This window comes from Zerene cesonia, chromosome Z (genome assembly GCF_012273895.1).
Source record: "Zerene cesonia ecotype Mississippi chromosome Z, Zerene_cesonia_1.1, whole genome shotgun sequence".
Lineage (NCBI taxonomy): Eukaryota > Metazoa > Arthropoda > Insecta > Lepidoptera > Pieridae > Zerene > Zerene cesonia.
Window position 1 is genome coordinate 12260466 of NC_052122.1, and position 14958 is coordinate 12275423.

Sequence of the window (14958 nt, forward strand, 5' to 3'; positions counted from 1 at the left end):
TTTGAATTTATCAGAATTTGCCAAATATCGATTCAAGTACCCGACATTGTATAAATTGAATATGACGTAAACGAGGCTCCCAGACGAGCGTAAATATTTTCCCGACTGATTTTTATTCTTACAGCATCACTACATAGTATAAAACAAAGTCGCTTTCCCTATGGTTGGATGTCTATAGGGATTTTGGTGGGGCTTTTCGTTTTTTTTTTGTCACATTCGGCAATGGAGCTGGTAGGATGCCTGATGGTCAGCACTACCACCGCCCATGAACGTTTGGAGAGGCATTCTAAATTGGGAAGGGATTAAGAAAGGATTGGCGAGAGGAATAAAGGAAAGGACTGGGAAGGGGAGGGAAAAGGATATGGGCCTCCGTCTCCCCCCCTCACTGAACGAAGAACTGCAGAATGTGTAGTACTTTACCGGTGCGAGTTGACCCAATTCGTGCCGAAGCGTGCTCGACTACCACATACCGCTTTTTGTAATAGACAGTGATTCAAGAGTAAGGTTTATATGTATAATAACAATCTAATAAACTACTCAGAATTAAGGCGTACGAAGCCGCGGGCAAAAGTTAGTTATATATATAGCAAAACAATCTAGTAGCAGTTGCCCGCAGCTTCGCTCGCCTGGACAAAGAAAATAGTTGTTGTCATGTCAGGCGGTATGTTATGTATACCGCCATCTATCAGAATTTATACATTTCCGAATGATACAATTCGCATCGAAGAGGATCCTTCCATTGGGAATGACATGTTTTACTATGACAAAAGCCATAAAAGAACTCCTTTACGACTTCTTTTTTTTATGTCATAGTCGGCAATTGAGCTGGTGGGTCACCTCCGGCTCCCCATTCTATTCTATTTCACGCCGGTCTTCTGTGGGGGTGTGGTACTTCCCCGGTGCGAGCTGGCCCAAATCGTACCGAAGCGTGCTCGACTACCACATACAACGTGAAATAAAATAAACAAACTCACTGTTATTATGATTATAATGTTGTGTAAGAGTTAATACCAGCTGGCTGTGAGCTATGGTTTATAATTAAAAGTACTTTCTTCATTTTAATTGCTGTTCCGTTATGTGTTTAATTTTCAATTAATTTCTGAGCGTTGCCCGCTATGACAACAAATAGCATTCAATTTTATCATTTTCATAGTTAAACGACATCCTATTTATTATATAAGGGAACCTTTCTTTTCTGCTAAAGAAATATATGACTTCTTTATTATAAACTTTGTGACAATCATTATGTAAGTATATTAAATTTCGGTAATATACTTTACAAGGTATCTTCGTAGGGATTAAATATGTGTGTACTGACGTGACATGGAAAGCGTATCGTCGGAGTTTATTTTGTATTATTCAAAGGAAGAGATCAAAGTAATTAGCCGTGAAATTTACTGAGATAAAAGCATATTAAAGATGTTCAGGCAATTTTCAGATGTTGTAACTATTAGAATTGATTTTTGATAAAATGAAAAATTAAGAACTACAGGAGTGGTGTATGTTTTACCTCCCTCATTAAAATAGTTCTTACTATTATATATTGCAATACAATTTCCTAGATAAGCAAAAATCTGTTTAATTGTTAATAATCCTTAGATAATGTTCTCATAGCATAAGTAATGGTCTGGTAATAAAGGATCAAGTTCTTATCCAACGATAAAATAATTTATCAAGTCTATACAGTAGCTCCCGGGGTAAACGCGTTCAAACAAAGAAACATTTCCAGACATATATTTTTAATTTAGATATAGATAGATATGTATTAAGATATACGATAATTTTACTATATGTAAACGAGACTAAAAGTAAAATAAGTCAAGTATGGAAAGCCTTTATAGTAGATACTCATATAACATTCAGATGTTAAATTAATGTGCGTATTACCACAAAAACATTTCACATTTATCATAATTACGATTTGGAGTTTGAACAGCGGGTCTTTACATTTTCCGCCATATATAGCATTAACGTATTATATGAAATCTTCGTTTTAGATTTTCATATCTAAAAATAAATGTGACGAAACACTAAAACAACCATCCACTGAATAACTTCCCAAGATATTATCTACAACTGTTAAAGTTATTCAAAGCTGTAAAGGCATTGATAAAAAATAAATTTCCCCATTATTATGAATTTCAAGATTTGGCGTAGTTCAGTAGAAGTTCTATAAAACCCGTCGTGTAAACATGAGCATTTATCTGATCTTTCTATCTCTGCTTTTATAAAAATTTGTAATCTAATCAACGCGTGTCGCTTATCGTTTAATTTGTATTTTACAAAGCGCAGCTGTTGTTGTCATTCTGTGTTGCAGAGGTCTGTGCTTCGTCCGAATTTGTGGACGGTTGGATTTATTGAATAAAAGCGTTACCATTTCCACGTTTTATGCTCTTTCCTTATTAGTAACTCTCACAACGAGCTAAAAGCTTGCGATACTTTCGCCGAGAGTACGTCAGCATCACAACTTTCTTTAAAAGTATTACGCATTCAAAATATAGCAAAACATATTCGTTCCTAAATGTAAATAAGTATGCAAAGTTTAGAAAATCCGATTATTGTTGTGTACGCTCTTCGTACTTGCTCTTGTAAACGTTTGCTGATTTCATTTTAAATTATGACCCTGATGATTTTCATAATTCAATATCTCTTAAAAATAAAAATTACTGCAAATACACAGTACAAAACTTTACGAAATCAAACTTCCTAATAAAAAAAATGTTCGTTATCCTCCATTTTTTACATACATACACGACTAGTTTATTATAATAAAATTGAATACATGCCATTATAAAAGATTACTTGCTAGTGCTCTGAAACTTAGCAAAATCTGAGGGTGCCGGGAAACTTGATATTTATCAAAGTCAAACATTTATTTATTCCATTAGACTTCTCATAGAAGCATCCATGACAGAATATCTTATATATCTTTTATCTTATATATAGTATTTGTACCCTTCACTCTGTTTTAATTTTTAATCTTCTCGAGGTGGTAGTGCACGCTTATATCAAACCATGCTCGTGGCGCGCCACTGTTACAGTCATAATAAATGTTCCTTCCTATTTCATACGCGTTTACGAGCCCCTTTATATCGGCCATTTTTGTTTAATGGGATCAAGGTTTTCATCCGGCTTTATAATATGATTTAGGAATATTATATACCAGCGCCATTTCTAGCTCCTATGTGTATAAGTCTGAAATATGACAGTGGTTTTGAATCTCATGATATAAGTTCTAAACAAATTTAATCGTTTCAATTTTTAGGATGATTCCTTGGCTTTATAGGGCTTTTTATAGGCATCATCATCATCAGCCCATATATGTTCCCACTGCTGGGACACAGGCGTCCTATGAGGGTTCGGGCCATAATCCACCACACTGGCCAAGTGCGGGTTGGCAGATGTCACATGTCGTCGAACTTTTATGATTCTTGGACATGCCGGTTTCCTCACGATGTTTTCCTTCACCGTTCCGATTTTATAGGCATATGGTTTAGGAATTTCAAGATATAAAAAAATCTTTCATTAATATCGTCTTTGATAATATATTATACATAGTAACTAAGTGCGCAAGTATTAATATATAATATATAATAAAAGTTACCTACCAATAATTAATTTAAACGGCTTTTTGGTTTTCTTTCAGGAAATTTGTTTAATAACACCGTTTTTCTTTCACGGAAACTCTGAGAATTAACCATTTTAATTAGTTAAAAAGTCGTCGATTTCAAAATTTATGATTCTTCTTATTTAACATTCATCAATTTTCTTAATTTTTATATAATTGCTGACTACCAGTCAGTGATAAAAAAATACCTTTGAAGATGAAGATACCTTCCCATATTAAACAAGTAAAAGCTCGTATAAGATTTCATCCCTTTAAAGCATCTAAGTAGCATAAGATTTTCTTGAAAAGTACGCTTGGTCGCCTGCGTATAGAGCACTTAAGAGTGGAAGTGCTAATTTTACGACAAATATCGTGATGCGTATCGCGGAGAAACTCGGCCGAGGGATAGCGAGCAGCGCGGCCACTTCACACTGGCGTCACTACTTGGCTTCTTAAGTCGCTATAAGCTAATGACTTTTTAGTTCAGTTGAAAACTAACTTTTATCTAAAACTCTCAAGATTTATCAAGCAAAGCGCAACATGGCAAATAAATAAAACAAAAAAGTATCAGGCGAGATGTTATGAACCTTAATAATTAATAGTTACTCATAGTGAAAGGGAATTGAATAAAATAATTGAAGGAGGAATGTTGTAGAATATATTCGTGCAGACTTACAAAAATAGTAAAATGGAGTTTTGCTTTATATTGAGTTTTATAAGATTCATTTTTGTATTAACCCAGTCATTTGTATTAAGTATATTAATTAATTTCGACTCGTCTATTCGGACTATTCAAAGAACCGCGAAAAGTTTTAATTTAGTCGCCATTTCGGGGATGAAATCTTAAGACATAAATTAATATTATTAATTTAAAACGCATGCTGAGGTGAGGTGTTCAGGATGTTGTATTATATCTGAAAGATTAAAAGAGTTTTAATTTTATATCCATTAATTTAATGGTGTGCACCACAAATGATAGCACTCATAGTAGATATCGAGTAAAAGTAATTAATTAAGCTGCAAAAGCAGAAGTAGTCGATGTATTTCCACCATTTGTATATATCCACATATAAATTTTTAAAGAGATCTATTCAAACCACATTTGAAAATTTCGTTGGACGTTTTTGAACCAAAAGCTTATTGAAAAATGGTACTGTTATATCAAGAGAACACCACTACGAAGCGAGAAAATAATATAAGAATAACTTTGTCATAGAATGAATTTTTAAAACAAATTTAAATGGTAGAACATTTACACGCTCCAGATTAGAGATAAGCTCTCACGTAGTCTATTATTAACAACGCGAGTGTCGTGAATAATATAAAATGTCATCCTTCAGGAGGCTTTCTAACGTTGCAAATTTAAACTTTTGTAATTAAGTATTAAGCCGAATTTGATATTTAATGCTTTTTGCTTCTTAAGTTTTATTTAGTTATTCTCACAAGGTCTTCATCATACTCTATTATTTGCAATTATTGATTGAGAATATTAACTAAAAGTCAGTCCAATTATTCACAGGAATGTTTTGAAATGTAAAACTTGTTTAAATTTTATTCACAAGATCCATTTAAATACGCACCGTTAAAGGAAATGTAGTTTCTGGAGCTACTCCGTACGGGCATTGTTAGAGGAAGAAGCGTATGGGTATATCTTTACCTTACTCGTACAACTTTTAATTAACTCCGCCATCCATCACATTGTTTAGTGGAAGGTGATTTAACTCTGCTGTAATGAACGCTGTCACTTGCAGCCCTTGGCCATTAGTTTGTTTGCTAAATCGTCTCCTGCCTTACCATTGTCCACTGTTTGATTCTCGATACATCAATATTTCTATCAAATATATTAACATCGAATTTTGACGTATTCTAAAAAAATATCGATATTTGTATGTATATTTTGGGTTGAATTTTATGGACTTTATAAGTAATAAAGCATCGTAGGCTCAAAATTAATTCACACAGTTTAGTATTTAGTATATGTTGTTAACAAATTAAATTATAATTGTTAAGGTAATAATTGATCTAATAATTAATATGTAGCTATGCGAATGCTTCAAAGTAAAAGTGTTAAAAACACTAGGTGATTAATGTGTTCTTTTGTTCGACTACTACGATGAGAAAGCATTGCAAAAATTATTATAGATAGAATAAATTATTATAAAAAGTATGTAATATCGATATCTACTCTTCACTATTTAACCTTCGATTTATAGTTCCAAAAATAATTAGGAAGAACAGCCATCATTATACCACTGTATACTAATAGCTATATATAATAACTTGAGACACGCTTCTCGGCACATGACTTTTAACACTGAAGACATAGCGATGATTAATGTTTACAATGACACGTCTGCGAAGCCCATGAAAAGTAACAATTATGATATTGGTTCACGAACTTGTTTGCGTGTACCAAATGTCGCGCTGGACCCTCGGGAGCTCCGCCATTATGACGTAATTATACACTAATTTCCACAGTGTCAACGTTTCTTTAGTATGTTCGTAACGATTATTTTGAAAAAAGTTACCGCAAATAAAGGCTGGTGCAGCGTGTCGCATTGCAATTTTCTGGCTACATTTACTGCATATTTTATAGAAGCATCGGCTTCAGATAAGTCATTTTTGTACTGGATATGTTATAATCAATAATGATAAAACTGCTTCTTTTCTCAAATGTGCTGACGGAAATTTGAAGTGTGCAAATAGTAGCATGTGAAATTGTACGTTATCTTTCGATGATTTCATTTACGTTCCTATAATTACAGTAAATAAACAATTTTGAAAACGATTCGACGTTGACGATGATAGACGCCAGAGCATATTCTGGCGTGAAAAATTTCCGCAGCGGTTTACGAAAACAAAAATCTGGTGCGAGACGTAGTATTGAAGGAAAATCAAACAACGTGAAATATTTAGCAAGAATTTTACTAACAGTTTTGTAAAGATTTTATAAACTTCAATAAGAACATGAATGAATAAGAACGTGAACATATAAAAAGACTTGCATCAAATATATAACATTTTCAGTGAAGATTGAAAGCTATCGTAATTTTTAATATCCCTGATTATACTCTGAGAATAGGTAAATAAATAAAGAATTTTCAAACGAAACGAAACGTTTGTTCATCTATGATTGATTGCAAATTACAGTAAAACTGACGGATAATGATAGCATATTATATGATATGAAAATTGCATAAATCGTTTCTATTTCAGAATCTCAGTTACCCTGATTCATATCGATGCAAATGTCAGTGAAGTGTGTCACAGCTAATTCGTAAATGAATTTATCATGATTCCTTGACCAGATTATTTGTATGTCAGGACACAATTATTACCGATGCATAAGCAAATGGCCTCGTACCTTTAGGCGTAATATGGTTATTACATTGGGTCGTTACATTTCGTCTTAGTGTTATTTTTTCCCGTTTTGTGTTAGGTTGTAACATAAAACTGTAAAATAAATATGTGGGCTTGATTCTAATGAAATGTGTGCAGATTCTAATTAAATATGCACCTGTTTTTATAAACTAACACGTTAGTTTATTTATAATTTAATGATTTAATGTCTCTCATGTAGTTTGATATACGTTAATGCCCTAAATTATAAAACGACATCCAACCTGACGTAGCTTCTCAATCTTAACTAATGACAGGTTAGCGTGTAACTCATTTTAAACTTCTAAAAATATTGTTTGGTTCTTCATACAAAATACAAGTAATTTTCGAAGTAGATTTAATTACTTTACGAATGGAGCCACAGGAAGCTTCACCGGGCGTGGATATAAAAAGTCGTCTTCAGTCTGTTTTATTAAGATTAAATAGAGCTATCGAGCTTTTTTTATACTACCAATTTTTAAGTACCTTTTTGTTAAAATTATACGTTTAGTTATCTTTATCACATACGTTGTATTCGTGTTGTTTGTTATCAGTAGTTTATTCAAGTATTCTTCATAATTAAACATCAAAATTTAAAATTATTAGCAACGTTTATGCGTTCGTTTTTGAAGATATTCCTGTATAATCATACGAACGCTTCAATTCTATCAAGTCTTTACTTGATTTTGAACGAAAATGAAATCATTTTTGCTTATCTTTATAGGACCATCTCGATAAGCCAGGCTTCCGATCAAAGAATCGTACTGAAGCGGGTATGGAGATGCGCTACAGACGGATGCACAGATACAATCTCCAACATTACATTTCTGGTTAACGTGAAAATATTATCCTGATGGAGATACTAAACAATCATCAATAGATATTTTATAAGTAGATTAAATTAATTCGACAAAAAATAATAACATCATATATTGAATAGAGAGTAAATAAAAAACTGGAAAATCTTTTTGGCGCGTATCCAAACGCGTCTTGAAGCAATATACAATAGGTCCAGGTCAAGAGGATCTAGACATAGTTGTGATTTTCGTTTTTGCCTAGGTTTTCATCATACGTCTACGGCAAATTTAATGTGAACTTACACTGAGTTCATTAACATTATAAAAAAACATTCAGTTCATGATCTTCCTTCACCTTGAGATTTCACGTAACCCCAGAACCAAAAATAATGGCCTAGGGAGCCGTAGGGAAGGATCTAGATAGAGCTTTCTTAGATTTATATTCTTTATTGTTTACGCAATGGCCTCAATAGTTAATTTAGTATGCAATAGCTACAAGCTGAACCGGGCATCACCAATTATGCAGTCTGATTAATATCATTTCATTGTGGCACTCGCTTCTCTTTTGGGAGATGTCAGATAATCGACGGAAATGAACGCTTGATGTCTTTATTGGATAGAATTGAATGTTCAAGCTAATTTGAACTAAATATTCATGCCGAAGTGGTCAATATCGATTGATTTGAAATTGTAGGTGTCAATTGTTTAGCGTATGACTGTTAATTATGTTTGTTGTTTTCCAATATGGAAATTTCAGCTTGTCGATACTTGATTGTTTTGTTGTGGTTTTAAACATCAGACAGACGTATTGCATTTGTTGTAAAATTGCCAATGCGGTGTCGTAACGTATGGAAGATTGTGTAAATATCTTATACCTTTAAACGAGCAATTCTTGTGTGTATACATATAACTATATATATATATATATATATATATATATAAGGCGATAAATCGATCTAGCTAGGAATTTTTTTTAGAAAATGTCATGTTCGTGTTTTATTCGTGTTTTTTTTTCCTGACATCTATTGGTGACTAATAATACTATTTTGCTTCGTAGATAGCTGGACAACTGAAATAACACATAGGCACTTTTTATACCGATATTCCTACGGGATACGGACAACCGCGGGTCACAGCTAGTTATTATTATAGGCAATGCATTCATTGTTTCCTTATGACGATTACATGCTCGTATGACGGTTAGTGCTTCGTTCGATATTCAATAAGAATTTATAACTGTATGATCCCACAAATAAGCTTGAAGGTATATGAAACAGACATAAAACAAAGTATGTGTGTACCCAAGCGCGCTGATTGCTCGGAAGTCTCTCCAAACACGTCTCGCTTACCCTTGGTATGTCTATACCTCGCGGTAGTGAACAACTTCAGGCTGTTTTCAATTTCTCAATAGCCTGCGTCGCACGCATCACAGCCACGGGCGATACGATGGTGGTTGAAGTTACGAAAGGGCGGGGGCGGGAGCGAACGCGACTAAGAAAGGCCCATTTGTCAATAGCTTGATAGGATTTGGACAAATTTACGGGCGCAGTGAATCAATCGATATGTGACCGTTGCTATTGTTTCTTTGAACAGCATTTATTCATATAGAAGTTTTATAAAAAGCTTTGCTTTCGATAAAACAAACCATGCTAGAAACAACGTAGAAATGAAGATGAGGGAAATATAAAACAAATTTACTGCATATTTGTGTTCACTCAACCATATAGTCACACAAAGCAACAACTAAAGCACTCTTTCAGCTATTCATTTTGTAATAATATCTCAGAGCTGATGTCCTTGAACATCACTATTCTATCATAGGTCTGTAAACGCAAGGTGGTCAGTCAGTTACATTAACACAGTTCGAGATGTCCCATAGAGCGGAACCGGCGATCGCCGCCGCCCGCCCGTGGCAGCACAGTCGCGAGCCATTAGGGTCGACCCTCTTTGTTTCAATTACTTCCAAACAAATATTCATTGTTTAATCGAAAACTCTTGATATAATGATATAGCAGTTATGTTTGGTGTCTATTTTGCGCTTTAAATTAATAAAACATTATAAATTTGGTAAACAATACTTGTTTGTATTAAGATACACATGACATGCGATTCGCCGGCGGATCCTGTATATATACATCACATTTATGGCATAATGCCTACGCCACTCATTTAAAACGAAGCTATCTAACGGTATTATAGTTTTTGTATGAATCTGTTTTCCATTCTGTATGTAAAGGTTACTTCGCCATAATCGTCTTGTTATTGGGAACTATTATTTGTTTATTGACGTATTGTTTTGATACAAAATCATTATCAGTATTGTAATATAAATTATTCCTTTATTCACTATAAATTCAAATTTTACGTAACAAAAACACGTGTTATATTTCTTTTGCACACCCACTCGTATTATGTTAGTGATTTATTCAAGGAGAAAATTGAGTCAATTATTAAGTATTATGTTTAAAATTGATGGATGACAAAAGCGGACCACAAACAGTTTGCATAAATGATAACTCAGCAAGTTTCCTGAAATTGGCTAAAGAATAGAAGTTTGTTTTACAGGAGTTCCGACGTTTTAACTTTTTTTCCCTCGAGACCTGACATTCTCGAGTTTCCGAATGTTTTATTGAGGATTTATATGTTGTTCGTGAGTATGATCAACTTCAGCGTCATCGATCAGACAGACAACTTCAGTTTGCTTCAGTTTGATATGCGGTAATTGACTGTTTCACTTGGGATTTATTCATTATCTTATGTTGCTCGTCTGAGATACTTTACTTAGAGCGCAATGTCTGCTGAGCTGTTACAGATATACAACTTCCACGTTTTTCTATTTATTCACTTCACTGTTTTCTGAAAAATCTGATGTATGAAACATTCCTACAATGAGACAGAAAAGGACTATTATGATCGACTGTGTTCCCGCAATTGAAAAACATCGCCCCACGTCACAAATGCAGCGCACGCTTTTGAAACGTAAAAATGTAATATTAGAATGAAACCAATTGGAAAAAGAATAGGATATGACGGAGATGACGTTAAGGCATAAAACGAAGACATAGAACGTTAACATAAATGGTGAGTTTGTGTGAAAAAAGTGTAAGAGCAAAATACGTAGATCTTTAAATTGATTTGATGGCTTGGATTGAGTTTTTAAAGAGCAAGTTTTGTCCTTAAATCCCCTCCCCTCCTTCTTTCACTTCCAGAGGACAGATCGACAGTAATTATAATTTTCTGTTATATTTTCTTGATTTACCAATTAATCGCTAAGTTTTAGCGCTATCTGCACTGATTTCACGTCTAAATAATTAAAAATAGTTTTCAAAGAGCTAAACTAATAAAATGCACAAGTAGCTTAGAACCAAAGCTTAGAACCGGAAATGCTAGGAGACCGTACGAAGAAAACCCCGGGTCTATCATTCCTGCGACTATGCGGGCAAAGCCGCGGGCGGAAAGGTAATTTAATACATAATATTTTAAATAAAGATTTATTACATAATAAGCAATTAAATACTATTGTAAAAATATATAGGTAATAATATGTCATCATCATAACACACCCACGTTCTTGTAATTAGGTCATAAAATGCAGTTGGCAATTTTATAATGTCGATTGCACTCAAAATGGCGGTTTCTTTGATAAATTCTTTGATTAACCTTTGTTTGATATGCCCTTGTTGATTCAGTACTCTTTCAAAAGGTAACTCGCTTTGTCCTTGCTCCTGGCCAACTGTCTAGGTAGTTATCGAAGGTATTCCCTGGCGTACTCCACACAAAGCAGTCAATTATTAATATGAGTACCTGGAACTTCCAGTAAGTGGTTTTTTGGGATTCTCCCGACTTTTATCTAGCAAATAAAAATCTTGTTCTGTATTGAGTTGTTTATGCGCACTCAAGATAATTTTCGTATTTTTCGCATCAACTGAAGTGTTATACGCCAGACTTTTATGGGTCAGGTACATTTTATATTTCAATTTTCCCGCCACGTAAATGAGCAAACATAGAATCGATTCGAGCAAAATAAAATTCAATTTCTTTTTAACAAAACTTGTTACAAGTGTTTATGAGTTGTCAATAACCTTCCGTCGTCGTTACGTTTTATCAACTCGCCCGCCCATCTCTCGGTAACCTTGAATCAAACAATGAAGCGCCAGCAATTTCTAGTACAATTGCTTTCCAGGATTCGAGCCGTTGAGAGTCTCGCACTGGAAGTCTCGCTAACAAATCATTTCTTATCTATGAGCAGCGTTTTGTGCCAGTGTGGTACCAGTTAGCCGATGTAAGTAATGTTTTGCTTAAGTATGATAAATGGCACTTTTTGCTAGAGGGTATTAATGGTTTCGAATGATTTTTATGGTCCTTTTCTTTTTTTTTACTTAATATACAACTAGGAGAATAGAGTGTGATGGATAATGATATAATTTGTAATATGTTAGTATTGTGTGCAGTGGGATCAGTGGGATGCATTACCTCGGTATCCTGTCGTAGCTGTCCCATCCAGTCAAGCAGTTATACGAACTGTATCTGCTCACGGCCGTCATTGTCAGTTTTTATTTCATCCCACAGTCACACGGATTTATCTAGCTTTAAAGGCGAGCTAATTGGAGCACGATAAAGCCACCGTGCTCCACCCTCAGGGTCGGACTATAAAAGTAATTTACGCTTTGCCAAGAAAATAACAAAAATAAAGAAAAAGGAAAAGCGCCTAGACTTATAAATAACTGAGGGATAACGCGAAGACTACCTACAATGTAAATTTATTTGAATATAAGGCATTTATTGAAATGTAGCTGCTCAAAACGGCGCACCAGAGCCAAAGTGAATAATGAAATTTGCAAACTTTTATTGCTATTGTTGTTTGCTGTGGGCGTACAATACACCTCCATTTACATTCGATAAACCAGATTTCAATTAACACGAAATGCACCCGAATAGTTTAGTAGCAGTAATACAAAAAAATATAACAAACAATAGAAATTTAAATATGCAACAAGTAAAAATGAAATGAAAGAGTAAATAAACAAGCACACAACTGTGGATCAATTAAACTAATACGTTCGCGCGTACGAATTGAGTCATTAATTAGAAATGTTTGTTGAGCCGTAAACAGGACGCGTACGTCGCGGACCGCGCCTCGGCTTCGACTGGGAGTTGGGACGCCTCACGCCTCAGCCAGTTGCCACTAGGCACTACGCCACGGCTCCACTAGGGATACCATTAACAAATCCAAACTTCAGTCGTAAGCCGTTTCACAATTCAGACTGGGGCTTTGGCTGTCAACTAGCTGTGCCGAGATATCTCGCAGGATAGATTAGTACCTATGTATAGTATGTACCAGGTGGTACTTCTTTCTGTTCTTAATATGAACTATTGTTATCTCTGTACATGTGTGCATTAGTGTTGTTATATGTTGTAGTGGTGTTGTTGTATGTAGCGTAAATTCGAAATTTTGTGCTTTTCAATTCAAATAATCTTGAATCTTCTAGGATGGAAATAAATAGCTTCATCATTGTAACTATCACCAGATAAGTTTTTTTAATACACTGTTGTAATTACCCGCGAACCGCATTTATACTACAATACCCTAACCTATTTTTCAAATTTAGAGTTAGTAGTTACTCTCAGAGGTACCCTGTGTAACTAGCAAAAATATTGCCAATTAGCGATAACTAACTACAGTTTACTTGCTCACAGTTTATATAATTTTATTTTAATATAGAACAAGAGATTAGCTAATCATTGTATCATAATCCTTAGGGCGTAGCGTGGGTTTTGCCGCTTGGGGCCTATTGGAAATACGCTGCTAGAGTTTCGTACCTAAAAGGATGAGCGGGACCCTTTTAACAAGACTCGGACGTCCGTAGATAAGTCAGTCTGTTTGTCTGTATGTTAATCGAATGCTGCCCCTCTGTCTTTCGAAATTCTAAGTATATTTTCTTTTTTTATTCAATAAATTGACTCTTCCTACTGCCCACTTTACGATGGGCCATGGCCCCCAGAGCCCCCCTCCACCCCATGCTACGCCACGATTAGAATTGTTATGCATGTTATCTTCAATATTTGAAACGTGTTGTTACCGTGTGTAGGCCAACACGAAGCATTATTATCAGCATTATCACATTAACTCTAAATATTGTCACTTGTGCAAATGTATACCATCGTGAATTACCCGGTAATGTCAGCGAATAGCTCGGGAAAATTGGTTCTGTCTTTACAATATGCCCTCAAACAAGACTTTCACTTCAGCATTAACAGTGTACGGGTTATTTTTCAATTCAATGGTTAATTAAGCTCAGAGTGGAAATGTGCAGTTGCATATGAACGAACCGACGTTTTCGTTTTTTTTTTTTGATTCTTTAGGAATAAGAGTTTTAAACCTAGATTAATGATGTTACAGGACATATCGTATTGTATATATTTGCTTGGTATATTATAACTATTTATTGTTTTGACAGAGCAATAACTATCAAGTAGTTAAACTTTGCCGCAAAAGCATTCAATTGTCATAGCATGTGTCTGTTAGTATTGTATTTTTCTGCTGAAATCTATTTAAAAGAAAGATATATTAATAAATTTCATATTTATGTCATCATCATTATAATCATCAGCTGATAATTGCTGCCATGGCACATACTTCTTATAACGGTTCAGGTCATAAGCCACCAGGCTGGCCGAGCTGGCAGATGTCTCATGTCGTCGAACTTTCTATACTTGGACATGTCGTTCCTTGTGGATGTGAGTATGTATGAACCACTGACTTTTGTACTAAGTCATCACCGAACTATACGTTCATTGTATTCATTTATTGTGTAATTTAGGATCAAAAGATTCAATGAAAATAAGGAAGAACAAAATTGAAATAAAACTATCCACCATACGATTCGTAGGAATTATAATGCTAACTCATCATTGTGCGTCACACAGAACTGTTTTTGGATTTATTTTGAATGTACAAATGCACATTCTACTGAATTTCGTGTAAGGAATGATGAGAACAATACAATATTATAATACTTTAAAGCTCTACGAAACAACGATTTAAAAAATTCTTTATTAAACGGCTTTTGTGAAAGCCATTGTCTTTGAAGTCGATTAAAAGGAAAGGCTTTTAAATAATCAATATCTACCTGTTACTATAATTGATGACTGAAGGAATTATATTGCTATTAAAAC

The 14958-nt window shown here is 34.4% G+C and overlaps 1 protein-coding gene across 9 annotated transcripts in view; it reads right to left on the reverse strand.

Annotated features, from left to right (window-relative positions):
* Nucleotides 1-14958, reverse strand: part of LOC119835491 (potassium channel subfamily T member 2) — a 96783-nt gene that overhangs the window by 28568 nt on the left and 53257 nt on the right. For 2 of the 9 annotated variants that reach the window (XM_038360352.1, XM_038360349.1), the window contains exon 1: nt 12256-12571. The exons of the other annotated variants lie outside the window; for them this stretch is intronic. In XM_038360352.1, coding sequence (XP_038216280.1) covers nt 12256-12326 — 71 coding nt within the window. In that variant the 5' untranslated portion in view covers nt 12327-12571. Of the gene's footprint in view, nt 1-12255; nt 12572-14958 lie in introns of those variants that run through there. 9 annotated transcript variants of the gene reach the window in all.